Raw genomic sequence first — 12,847 nt, 5'->3', positions numbered from 1 at the left:
AGCGTTGTGATGCAAGAGAAGAGAAGAAGAAGAAGAGTAAAGAGGAACACAGGGATGATAGAAATGTAAGAAATCAGAACAACTGAAAGAAAACTCTCAGGTGACAAGAATTCAAGAAGTCAGCTGAGGAATAGAAGAGAGAATGGCGAAGTGAAAGTGAGCAACAGGCTGGTCAGGTGGCAATCCAAGGAGCAGGGAGTCGAAGTTGAAACAATGATTGGGAAGAGGTAGAAGAAAGGTAGAAGAAGAGAAGAAGAGAGAAAAGAAGAAGGCTGAGAGGAAATGGCAGAAAAAAAAAAGCCGGTGAAGGATATGCAGGAGGAGCGCTGGCAGCTGGCAGAGGAGTGGCCAGTACAAGTCATTCTGCAGCGGCCAAAACGAGAAGAGAAAAGAACATTGATGGGCAATTTTCTGCATTCATTTTTCTGCTAGTTATTTCGTGGAATATCACTAAATAATATGGTTGCTGCTGCTGCTCTCGTATTGATGTTTCTCATCATTGGCAGCATGGATGCAGTAGGAACTGATAATAACGTGCCTTAGTAGATCAGAGTAATTGAGCGTAGGCTGCTCAAATAAAACCGTATTTTGTCTCTAATCTCGCTACATGAAGAAAGACCGCTTCAGTGTCCAAATCCCAGGAAAATGGAATTCATATAAGAATCCATCCAGTACTCGCAATTCCACAGCCCCAAACCATAACCTCATTTACTCTATTTTGCATTGCTCAATCCTAACAGAGCAAGCCATATCGCAGGGCCGGAACAAATTTAATGCGGCCTCGCAGGATCATGAGATGCATGCAGGGATCATTTGAGATGCGCATTGGAAACACCAAGGCTATGACATCATGCAGTGGTCCCCTAAAAAAGAATGGAACCATCCCCATCTTGCCGTCTTCAACGATCACAACGATCATTTATGGGTATCCCCCTCAACAGACTAAATTACGTATTATGGAGCATCTACCATCGAGATTGAAACCCTACATGCAGGTAGGGTAGCGGGTAGGCATATATCACATCACCAAGCAGTGAAAACAACAGCTTCATCGTCATAACTCGTGTCGTGAATATACATTAACGCTAATAGATAGGTGCTAAGGTTCGTAAAAGACATATCCATGGGTGGCTTTTGTCTAAGCGTGCAAGTTATTTCAACTCATCCAAATCACGCCGCTTCACACCCTCACTGTCGAATGCTTCACCTCGGTCATGGCGTCTGCTGCGTGGCTCGAGTCCAACTGAAAGGGCGCACTTGAGGGCGCACTTGAAGGCGCAGTCGAACTGGATCCATCGCCAAAGGGACACGGCCCTTCGTCCTTTGCGTCCAGCTTCAAGTCTTCATTATATCTGCGAATAGAATCCGCCACTCCCCTGTCGATGTAATTGGTAATGAGATTGCTGATTTCGGCGTCGAGCTCCTCAATCTCGCGCACCATGGCTCCTAGCTTATGCCATCCAACGACATTTTTTGCGGCATTATTCCAGCTGCTCGCTGCCGCGCATACGCAATTCATTTCGAACTCGAGCACCTTGCGGTACAATTTTAGTAGCTTCTCCCTTGTTCGGTCGCGCTGGGTGTAAAATTCGGCATCACTCTTCCATGCGCTGCCCAGAATCAGCTCTGACAGGTGCATGTACCATGGGATGCGTCCAAGAACATGTATGGCGCCACGCCTCATGTCTTCTATCGCTATTGTTGCGCCAAGAAGAAGCTGCCGGGGGCGTATAATTAGCAAACGGTTCAGATCAGGAGACGAGAAACAGGGTTACTATATCCTACCGGTGTCAGGATGCAGATGCCCGACCAGGCCACTGCGGTGGACGGATAATCTGCCCATACAGACTTGATGATCTTCCTAGAAGCCCGAATCAAGGCTTTTGCCTGGTCGTCTGCTTGGGATTTGGTCCGACACTTTTTCAGTCCCGATTCAGTAATGGTGATTAAATTTCTCAACCTCTCGTCATCAGATCGAGGGAGGGACTGGTTGATTCCGCCGATGGACTGGTTATTAGGCAGTTCTTGGCACAGGATTGACTCGTAGACAGTCACCAGGCCAGCTGAACTTAGACTGTCGCGTAGGGAGTTGTAGGCTGAATTCCAGAGGTCGAGGGAAATACTTGTATCCCGGCCATATGCCTTTGGGGCGGAGAAGCTGGATGATGCTGAGGGTGTGGCTCGGTAGGAACCCAGCCATTTAGGTGTCGCGATACCACTGTCGGCATCAGAATCGTCTGGGCTCGTATCATGAAGATTGGAGCTGTGGTGGAGCAGCCGGCTGACCAGCTTCTTGATGCGGCCGCTCTGGGGGTCGTGAGATTTTGTCATTGTGGATAGAGAAATGACGGGTATCAAGGGAAGGGAAGATATTTTTTTTTTCTTTCAAAGAGACAGTACAGGCTGAGATAAAAATTGTCATCAACTTTCATGTATTATCACAGCTCTGCGCACAAGAACCATGGCGATAGTAACATCCAAAGGCTGTGGAGTTGAGGTAAAAGTGGGCGGTGACTTAGATATATTCGATTTTTTCATCAATTCCCGGCAGGTCGGCTCGAGTGACGTTTAGCTCTAGTTCTTTCAGCCCACACAAGCTCCGGCTGAGGACCGGGTTCGGTGTTCGGCCAAGCGGCAATCGGCATAAGCAAATGCTAGGCATGATGGCATCATGATCCGGTTCCGAAGGCGAGAGGTGGCTGAAGCCCAGCCCCAATTGTCCAATCACCCCGGATTTTGGGTGGGTGCAGCCCTCGTGGTTGGATCGCCGCGAGTTCGGCTTTCAAACTACGCAAACTACGATGGTGCCAAAGTGCGATATACGGAGTTTGGCATGATAGACCCGTAAATGCCCGTGTTATTCGCGTCAGCCATCCAGCTCAGCTGCGGACTAACACAGCTGCTAACAGACAAGAAGGGTCGGAGATGGCACAAATGGCACAAATGCGGGGCCGGGATGATTAAATAGAGGCAAAAGTATCGGACCGGGTCCGTCGCCATTTACATAGTGAACAGGCCATGGCGACAGGAAACGAGGCCTTGAAACTGGAAACACTGCCACTCATAGGCCGGGCTCTGACGCATCCCACATCATCATCAGTCCTGTCTGTACCAGGTATTCGCCGCAGCTGCGTGGCCATCCAGCTAAACTCTCACCTGACTTCAGGCAGCTTGCATTTGGACATGCTTTCCGAGGAGGTCTTCATCTTGCATTTGCCCAAAAAGCAGACATTCCCCTTTTAGCTCCCCTTGCTCCGCGGCTACTGAATCGCGCGAGCATCCGGCGCGATAATCTTACCTAGATTTGGCAACATGTCGGGGAAAGGCCTAAACCCGTCACGAACCGTTTGGACCATCGAGGTTTCGGGACCAGGCCTATGATCGTCAATACATAGTACTTTGGTACTGTATTTTCATATGAGCACAGGCAAGACAGGGCTGCTGCAGATGATCAGCAGGTTACCCAGGTGCGAGGTTATGCCTGCGGCCCTTTAATTTCCACTCCCGCGTCGCCCAAGTGGATGAGCCTATGAATGCCATGGCCATCAAGGCAGATGACACAACACGGAAGAACTGGATATGCAGGAACGAGGTGAATAGGTTGGACTTTTGTTACCAGAGTTGACCAACGCATGTCACAAGGCTCTGGGTATCTGCATAAATCGCATCTGCGGGTCAGTTAAACGGCCATCCTTGCTCTCATCTCATTCCGAGGCTATCGCTATCCCCGTATACGCAAATATGAGCCAAATCAGACAGCCCCAAGGGCCCATGTGCGATCCGTACTGAGTTGAACCATCCCAGCAACAGGTCCGCAACCTTGTTCGCGATCGCCGTCCGTTTCTCATGTTTCATTGAACAATTGCCTTGTTCGTTCTATTGTCCGTTCTATTGTCCGGTTGGCAGAGGGCCGACTCAGAATTCTGCCGCGGCAGCCCTCGCCCTCACCCTCACCGCATACAAACGAAACAAAACAGACGCCGATCTTGCTTCCTCTGTTTCCTCTTCTCTCCTCTTCTTCTCTTCCCTTTTCCACGACCACGTGCATCCTGCCTTCTCATCTCGATTAGCAGCCTGCACTCCAAACGTTCATTCACACTCAGTCCTCTCTACCTTGACAACCAACGACTCGATCATCTCAGCCATACCTTTAACGCAACCCGTTTTTACCACAAGTGAAGAGAAAAGGCCATCATGAAGTCCCTCTCCATTCTGGCCAGCCTGGCTGTTGCCGCAGTTGTGAGAGCTGCTCCCGCCGGATTCCAGAACAGCACGGGCGTTACGTGGAACCCAGCTTCGTCGGATCAGACCACATGCGATCCATCTAGCTTCTCTCAAGCTCCCATCGACGATGCTGCCGACTGGCGCTTTTGTGCCGCCCTCTCGAGCTCCTGGGCCAGCGAGAACGGAACCTTCCGCATCCACGACGTCTCCGGCAGCACCTTTATCCCCGTCCTCAAGTCGGAGGGCTGCGTCTTGGGCGTCAAGGCTTCTGAGCAGGGCCAGGGGCCCTACACAATGGGAGACCAGGATGTCAAGGCCATCCTCAGAATCGCGCTTCAGGACTATTCCGAGGGAACCGACCTTTCTGTTGAAGGCAGCGTCAAGTGTAATGTTGCTGACGGCGGCCGAGCTGATCTTCATTGGCAAATCTATGGCCAGTAAACACCACAAGTTCTGGATGAGATGCTACTCTTTGCTCTGTCGAGGAAGCATACTCTCTTACTAGGCATTTTCGGTTGGTCTTTTTTCGGTGAATGTGTGTTTGTCGAAGCCAAGCTAAGATATTTACAGGATTTGCGACTTTGACGATATTTCTAGCAGCGGCGTTATGGGGGACGAAAGCATTGATGGATATGGGTGAACTCGCTCGACAAGGGTCGAGTGTTGCATTTAGCGAAGACCAGCAGAATATACGCGTCTCCAAAAAATATAAGGGGCATTGACACTTTTTCAGCGGCAAGATCCTTTTAACTGTGACATGACCATGGTAGCCTGCGCAATTCTACTAGGACGATGAACTGGTGGGTGAAGTCTCCAGCCCGGTAGAAAAAGAGAGACATTGATGCATATATGAGACAAGATTTCATATGCATGACATCTTGACTCAACTTGCGATTTCTCGCCATTGGCCATTGCTCCATTGAGCGCAGAGGCTGGTATATATGAGTGATCTTGTGGCATTCAATCGCTGCTCGCTAGTGCCTACACAATCATGGTTCATCATACTTCCCTTATTATGGAGGAGTCATGTTACTGGCAAACGTTGACCACAGTAACTTAGCCTCCATATCTAGGTGGTGAGCAGCTATGACGGAAAGTCACTCTTGACCATCGGAAGCGCACAACAAAGCTATCTTTATACCTTTATCAGACTTCCTTATTAATAGAAGAATTATTACCCTTTTATCTGAGGCATATCCCGTGATTGTTGTGCTGATTTTCCACATGATTGCTTCGTGATGGCTTCTTCAGGGTAGCACTTTACGCTAGAAGGTGAGTACCTTGGGCTGCGAATAAACAGTGCGGGCAAGCCAAGCACTGGCCTTTGGTGACTGCTGGGCGCTGAAGCCACTGAGAGCTGCAGCAACAGTTGGCAAAAAGTGGTCTGTGCGCAGCTCCGTCACGCTGCAGGCACCAAAAGCCTTGCCGCCCAACTGGGACTAGGCTCTTTCAAGGTCAAGTCTCTACCGTGCTGTATTTTGCTGCGGCTGCTCGATGCGCGCCAAAGCTCGTCGTCTTTGTCTTCCATCAAGCTCTGCGTCGAGGCAGTCGTCATTTTTCATTTTTCATTCCCCGAGCCTCGCCTTGCTTCTTCTTGATCATCTCGTCGTTGGCACGCAAAGCCGTCGATGAGATTGAGGCTCTGCTACTGCTTTGACTAATTCGCCCCATTTCATCCAGTCGTTCCCTTTTTCCTCTTTTTCCTTTCCCTTTTTCCTTTTGCTTTCCTTTCTTTCGTGGTCACGCCGCGTCCGACAACCATCAACGTCCGAGTGCACCTCACCTCTCGACCGAGTAATGACGAGACTCGCGCTGTCATTGGCATTGTCGACCTAAGTTCTAGGGCACCACAATGGCGGCTGTCGATGTCGACGTCGGCTACATCGCAGGCCATCTTGGCCTTGACCAGCCTGTGGTGGCTACTCTGACGACGCAGCCCACGGCTGACCTGGTTGCTACTCTGCTGCAAGCCGTGGCTACCAAGGCGCACGAGTTTGAGACTTTGTACGCCGAAAAGCTTCAGACCGACATTGAACTAGAGAATGCAGTTCGAAACTCAGAGACCAAATCCCAGACCTTCAAAGGCACCGCCGAAAAGGCTCTCAAGGACGTGGAAGAAGCTCGACAGCGCCTCAAAGAGGAGGGTACGTGTTTTTCAACTCAGGGCGGCACCAATGCCGCGCTTGGACTTCCATCTAACTTTTTGTGTGCGCCATAGAAACGAAACGCCAGTCGCTAGAGAACGAGCTTCAAAGTCTGAAAGCCAAGTACTCCGATCATGATGCCGAAGTCAAGGCACTCAACGACAAGATTGAGACGCTCCAGTCCTCGAACCGAACCAATCTTAGCATCATCGAATCCAATAACAAACGCGACCAGACCTTGACTGAGGAGCTCACCAAACAGCACCAGCGAAATGTCGAGCTCTCTCGCGAAGTAACCACCCTCCAACAGTCGGAGCAAAACGCCAAGGGACAGCTGAATAGCGCCAAGTACCGACAGGAGGCACTTCAGCAGCAACTTGATCTGGCCCGTCAAAATGCCGAATGGCTCGAGACGGAGCTGAAGACCAAGAGCGATGAGGCCCTCAAGTACCGCAAAGAAAAGGGCTCCAAGATTGCCGAGCTTCAGAGACAGAACGAGGACGCCAAGGCCCAGATCGACGCTTTTAAGCGCTCCGAACAGCAGCTGCGCGAACGACTTGATGCTATGCAGGCCAAGGCTGACGATGCTCTCGTGAAATTGCAAAAGCAGGAGGGCTCCTTTGCGGCTACTGTCGAGAGCTACAAGCAAGAACTAGACGACCAACGACGCCTTGTTGAGATGTCCGAGCAGCTAAGCAAGAAACACCAGGATCGCGTGCGAGAATTGGAGTCTGAGAAGGAGCGCCTCAAAGATAATTACGAAAACGAACTTCGCCGTGTGCGCCTGGAGCTGGAATCAGAACGTCGTGTTACTGGCGAGATGGAGGAGCGGATTCGACGACTTGAGAGCGATCTGGATGAGGCCCAAGTTCGTATGGAGCACGCTGCTCCGGCGTCATCGGTGCCGCATACCCCCCAACTGAATGGCTCAGCCTTCGGGCGAGCCAACTCTCCATTTGGAACCCCTGGTTCTAGTCGAAACAAGTCGACCATTACTGCTACACAGGCAATTGAGCAGCTTTACCAGGTCAAGGGTCAACTCGCCAGCGAGAAACGGCGAAACCAGCAGCTCGCTGAAGAGCTTGATGGCATGATTGCTGCCTTGGAAGCCAAGACGCCAGAAATTCAGGAGCTTCAGTCCGAAGCCGAGACTCTTCGAAATGAGATTGCGCACATGTCTGAGTTGTCACAGCAGAGTTTCGAAGAGCGGGATGCGGCGAGAAAGGCGGCAAGGAAGGCAGAAAGCACGCTTGCTACTGCACAGTCTGAGAGCAAGATCCTACGCACGCAGCTGCGGGACTTGGGTACACAGATCCAGATGCTTGTCTTCAACATCTATGCCATCGAAAGGGGCATGGATCAGCTAACGGAAGAGGAAAAGTACCGCCTGCAGCAGCTCGAGAAGGGCGAGATCACTGAGGAGGCCTTGTCCGACATGTCGGATACTCATCAGTTCATCACCCAAAAGTTGGTCGTCTTCAAGGACATCAAGTCACTACAGGCTAAGAATGAGGACCTCCTGCGCATCACCCGGGAACTCGCCGAGCAGATGGAAAGCGAGGAAGCCTTGGCCGCCAAGCACCAGGCCAAGGAAGACCACGACTTGGTTGAGAAACTGCAGCAGGACCTCACCCATATGATGGAAGAGATCAAGTCTGCTAAAATCACCATGGAAAGCTACAAGATGGAGCGTGACATGTTCCGGCGCCTTCTTCAGCAACGCGGCGCAGGCGAGGAACATTCTTCCCTCATGCGCCATTCCATCGCTGGCCAACTGCCAATGGGCAGCATTGAGTCTGTGGAGCAGACCGAGACTCTGACAGAAGCCCTGCGTAAGATTCAGGCAGAGTACGACAGCTTCAGAGACGCCCAGGATGGTGTACGGAAGGACTTTAGAGATCAAATCGATCACCTGTCATCGGAGAAAAACGCACTCCAGACGGCCAACATCAAGCTACAAGGTGAGGCTAGGCTGGAATTTGAACGACGGGAGATGCTGCAAAGCAACTACGTCGCCCTTCAGACCGAAAATTCCGAGCTCCAAAAGAGAACCCAGATTCTTTCCGAGACGGCCGCCAAACAGGACATTAGGACTCAGCAAGTGGCGGAGGAGCTTATTGAAGTCAAAGGTCTTCTGGATAGCATGCGAAACGAGACAGCTAATCTCAAGGCGGAGAAGAAGCTTTGGAAGGATATCCAAGAGCGCATGAGCAAGGACAACGACTCTTTGATTGAGGAGAAGAACAGACTGGGCAACCTCCTAACGGCTCAGCAATCCCTGGAAAATGAACGCAACATCACCGAATCCGAGGCTCGCCGCAAAGCTCAGACGAAGATTGAAACCTTGGAACTGGAGCTAAGCACTGCGCAGAAGAAGCTGTCTCAAGCCGTAGAGGACGCTCAGCACCTGCAGCAGAGGAAGGAATACGAGGCAAAGGAATCTCAGAAGCGGATTGATGATCTCATGGCCAGCCTGAGTCAACTCCGAGAGGAGCACGTCGGCATCAAGACGTCCCGCGACCATCTTCAAGCTCGTGTTGATGAGTTGACTGTAGAGCTTCGAAGTGCCGAAGAGCGCGCTGGTCGCCTACAGCCCCGTCCCACGCCTCGGCCGGGTCTCATGACGGATACCAACGTGCGCCAGCAAGAGCTTGAAGCTGAGATTCAGGATCTCAACAATGATATTTCGGACCTGAAGCGTGACCTCGACATGGCCAACACGCAGTTGGAGAATGCAAAGGCTCAAGCCGAGCAGTACAAGGAGCTCAGTCAGGGCAACGAAGAGGCTTTGGAAGACTTGCGGGCCTCACAAGACGAGTACCGCCAGGAGATGGAGATTCTCATTCAACAAAAGGATGCGAGAATCAAGGAGCTAGGCCAGCAGATTGAAGATTTGTCTGCTGAACTCTCTCGATCGAACACCGAATTATCCACTATCCGGGACTCTCAAGGAGAGGTTGCGCGCAAGTATGAAGATGAGAAGACGATACTAGAGGAGGAGATCAAGCGACTCAAGGAAGAAAGCAGTCGGCACATTGAAGCTGCCCGATATCATCAGCAGGATCTTCGTGCTCAAGCCGAGATTGCTTCGAAAGCTCAACAGGACTATGAGAAGGAGCTAGTTAAGCATGCGGAAGCCGCCAAGCTGGTTCAGGAGCTGCGCAATGAGTACAATGAATACAAGCGGGAGTCCGCATCACTGCGCGCGGAAGCAGAATCTGCCAAGGTCACGCTCGCGCAAAGTGAGAGCTCCTGGGAAGACCGAAGACAGCAGCTGGAGCAGGAGATGGCCGAACTCAAACAACGGCGCGAGGATGCCAACGCGCAAAACAAGCTTCTACACCAGCAACTCGAAAGCTTGACCAGCCAGATTTCAGCTATGCAGCAAAAGCGCAGCGATATTGCTGATGCGGATGAAGCCATGTCGCCCGTTGGCGTGGGCGATGCCATCGAGGGCATGCGAGAGTTGAACGGATACTTGCGTCGCGAAAAGGAGATTCTGGAGGTCCAGTACGATATGAAGACCAACGAATCCAAGCGACTGCAACAGCAAGTCGAGTATTTGCAGTCACAGTTGGATGAGACGCGTCTGAAGCTCGATCAAGAACGCCAAGCTTCGCAAAGCGGCAACACTTCCATGGCTCACAAGGATCTGATGGAGAAGCTGCACGAGCTCAACCTCTATCGTGAGAGCAGCATGGCTCTTCGAACGGAAAACAACCAACTCAAGGACCAGATCACCGAGAAGAACAAGAAGATTGATGAGATGACGCAGAAGATCCAGCCTCTTGAGACTGAGATTGACAACTTAAACACACAGAAATCGTTCTTGGAAGAAGAGATTAAGCAAATCCAGGAGGATCGCGATCGTTGGCAGAAGAGGACCGAGGGCATCCTGACCAAGTATGGTCGCGTTGACCCGGCCGAGATGGAGCAGCTGAAGCAGACAATCACCGACCTTGAAAAGGAGCGGGATGCTCTCAAAGAGGGCGAACAGCCGCTGCAGACCAAGGTTGCCGAGCTTGAGTCGGTCCTTGAGACTGAACGAGCCAACTGGTCAAATACTCGAGCAAAACTCACGGAGCAGTTCAAGGAACGATCTCGAAAGATTACCGGCGAGAAGAACGAGGCTAGCCAGCGAGCCAACAGCTTGCAGGAGCAGCTTGACAAGGCCAATGGCACCCTTGCTGCCACCAAAAAACAAGCAGAGCAGTTTAATGAGGAGAGGGCGGAGTTGCTGAAGCAAATTCATTCCTTCCAGCAGCAGGTCGAGGAGCTTCGCCGACAAGCACAGCAAACACAACCTCTCGCTGCACAGCCACCTGCTCAACAGCCACAATCTGACACATCGGCATCGTCAGAAGTTGTTGCTGTACTGGAGCAGCGTCTCACCGATGCGCGAAAGGAGCTGGAGGCAGTCAACGCCCAGAAACTAGGAGCGGAGCACCAGCTCGAGAGGCTGCGGAGCGAGCTACAGACGGCTGCCTCGGAGCGTGACAGCGCGCTGCTGAAGCTGCAGGAAGCCACCGCTGCGGCGCCGTCTTCTACTGATGCTGTATCTACTACAGTGCCGGAGACCGGAGAGGGCCAGCCCGCTGCGAATGGTTTGCCAGATGCCGAGAGGAAAGTGCTGGAAGGCAAGGTTGCTGCGGCCGAGGCAAAGGCGGCCGAGTTTGAACAGAAGGCGAACGAAGTTGAAGCCAAGATCCAGCAAACGATTAAGGAACGGTCGGATAGGATGAAGGACACACTGAACAATAAACTCAAAGAGAGCCGTGCTAAGCTGGAGGAGGAGTTCAAGAGGAAAGACGATGACCTCAAGCTTCGTTTCGAGCAAGAGAAGCTGATCTGGCAGGCTGAAAACCCCTCCAAGGCAGCCCCTGCAAAGGAAACTCCAGCTGCCGAGCAGCAACCCCCGAGTACCCCAGCCAAGGCGGAAGCGCCTTCGGTATCGGCTACTCCAGCTGCAGGCGGGCCTCCTGACCTCTCTCAGTTAGACGACTCGTCGATTAGGCAGTTCCTGGCTTCCAACACGACTGTCAAAAACATTATCGCGGCCAACATTCGCAAGAAGATGGATACAGAGAGCGCCAAGATCAAGGCCGAGTATGAAGGCAAAATCACGGCGGCGCGCGAGCAGGCCCAGCTCATGGAGTCAAAGAAGTCCACTCTACGAATTAACATGGCTGAGAACAAACTGAGGACTGCAACGGCAAAACTGGGGGTGGTTGAGACAGCCGCGAACGAGACGCCGCAAAAGCCTGTCGTGGAAGTCTGGGAGGTTGCCAAGTCTACTCAGGCTCCTGCGCCGGCACAAGCAGCAGCCAAAGCCCCGGCTCCGGCCTCAGCCGCAAACACGCCAGTGAGGCAACCGTCCATCTCTGGCAGCATGCCTATTTCAACTGCTGGCCCCCCTGCTGGAGCCCCGGCGGCTACTCAGGCTGCTCGGCCTGCACTAGCACCTTTGGTAGCAACAACTCCTTCACAAGCGGCTACACAACCTCCACCTGAGCCCAAGGCTGCGGATTTGACTGTACCTGCAACTGGCGGAAACCAACCTCCCCAGGCTTCAAATCCATTCGCAGTGCCTGCGGCTACGGCTGGTGCCAGTGGTTCTGGTATTCCCAACCCGTTTGCGAAGCCGGAGACTGCCAATGCTCCGGCGGCCCAACCTGCGCAGCCACAACAACAAGCACAACAGGCATCGCAATTGCCACAGCCGCCGCAGCTGCCACAGATTCCACCACAACCCCAGCAGCAGGGACAGATGCCAGTGCGATCCGGCATCCCAATGCCTCGGGGCGGCGGGCGTGGGCGCGGAGGAGCATACGTACCTCCTAGCCAAAGGGCGGCTGGCGGTAACGAAGCTGGACAGGCCCATGCTGGCCGTGGCGGACGCGGAGGTGCTCGAGGAGGTCGTGGCGGCATGAATGCAGCTGCTACTGAGTTCCAGCCCGGAGCGAAGCGTCCAAGAGGCGATTCAGAAGCCGCCAGTGCTGGAGCAAAGAGAGCAAGGGGAGCTCACTAAGCTCAACGAAGGAATGGCAACGGGTAGATTATTGGGACAAGGCTTGCAATGTATAATGAATGGGAGGATGGACTCTCAATCCATCTAATCAATGATTTGCCGTGTTATTGGTGGGGAAAAGATTAAGACATAAAATGGATACGGAGAGGACTTTGGGGATGCATTGCTGTATTCATAGCATTATTATTAGTTAAACTCGGGCACTTTTCTTTTCGTTTTCCTCTTATATAAGTCTAATGAAGGCGGCTTTGTACTATACCGTGATATTCCATGGCCCCGAATACACGTCCTTTATTAATATGGATGACCTTGATGGATGCCAGCATTGATTGACTTCAAGTACATGTCAGTAAGAAATGAAGAAAGTACCGGGAACACACTCCGTCATCATCAACAGGTGTGAGCTCAGGTACACAGTACTTAGAGCATTTGATCGGTGGATCGGAGCCTA

The 12,847-nt window shown here is 52.2% G+C and overlaps 3 protein-coding genes across 3 annotated transcripts; 2 read left to right on the top strand and 1 right to left on the bottom strand.

Annotated features, from left to right (window-relative positions):
* Positions 1-1,393: 1,393 nt before the first annotated feature.
* On the bottom strand, positions 1,394-2,115 carry TRIVIDRAFT_6421 (uncharacterized protein; the record flags this gene model as incomplete). The annotated part of the gene is made up of 2 exons (XM_014105457.1): positions 1,394-1,717; positions 1,786-2,115. Coding segments are annotated over 2 exons (654 nt in total), but the record flags the coding sequence as incomplete, so codon positions are not given.
* A 2,079-nt stretch (positions 2,116-4,194) lies between these two features.
* On the top strand, positions 4,195-4,665 carry TRIVIDRAFT_34363 (uncharacterized protein; the record flags this gene model as incomplete). The annotated part of the gene is made up of 1 exon (XM_014105561.1): positions 4,195-4,665. One exon carries the CDS (start codon positions 4,195-4,197, stop codon positions 4,663-4,665), a length of 471 nt encoding a protein of 156 aa, XP_013961036.1.
* A 1,411-nt stretch (positions 4,666-6,076) lies between these two features.
* On the top strand, positions 6,077-12,611 carry TRIVIDRAFT_165867 (uncharacterized protein; the record flags this gene model as incomplete). The annotated part of the gene is made up of 2 exons (XM_014105560.1): positions 6,077-6,368; positions 6,443-12,611. The coding sequence occupies 2 exons, from the start codon at positions 6,077-6,079 to the stop codon at positions 12,394-12,396; spliced, it is 6,246 nt and encodes a 2,081-aa protein (XP_013961035.1).
* Between the last annotated feature and the right edge of the window lie 236 nt (positions 12,612-12,847).

This window comes from Trichoderma virens (genome assembly GCF_000170995.1).
Source record: "Trichoderma virens Gv29-8 chromosome Unknown TRIVIscaffold_1, whole genome shotgun sequence".
NCBI lineage: Eukaryota > Fungi > Ascomycota > Sordariomycetes > Hypocreales > Hypocreaceae > Trichoderma > Trichoderma virens.
The sequence above is the reverse complement of the archived record's forward strand: the minus strand, read 5'-3'. Positions and strand labels throughout refer to the sequence as shown.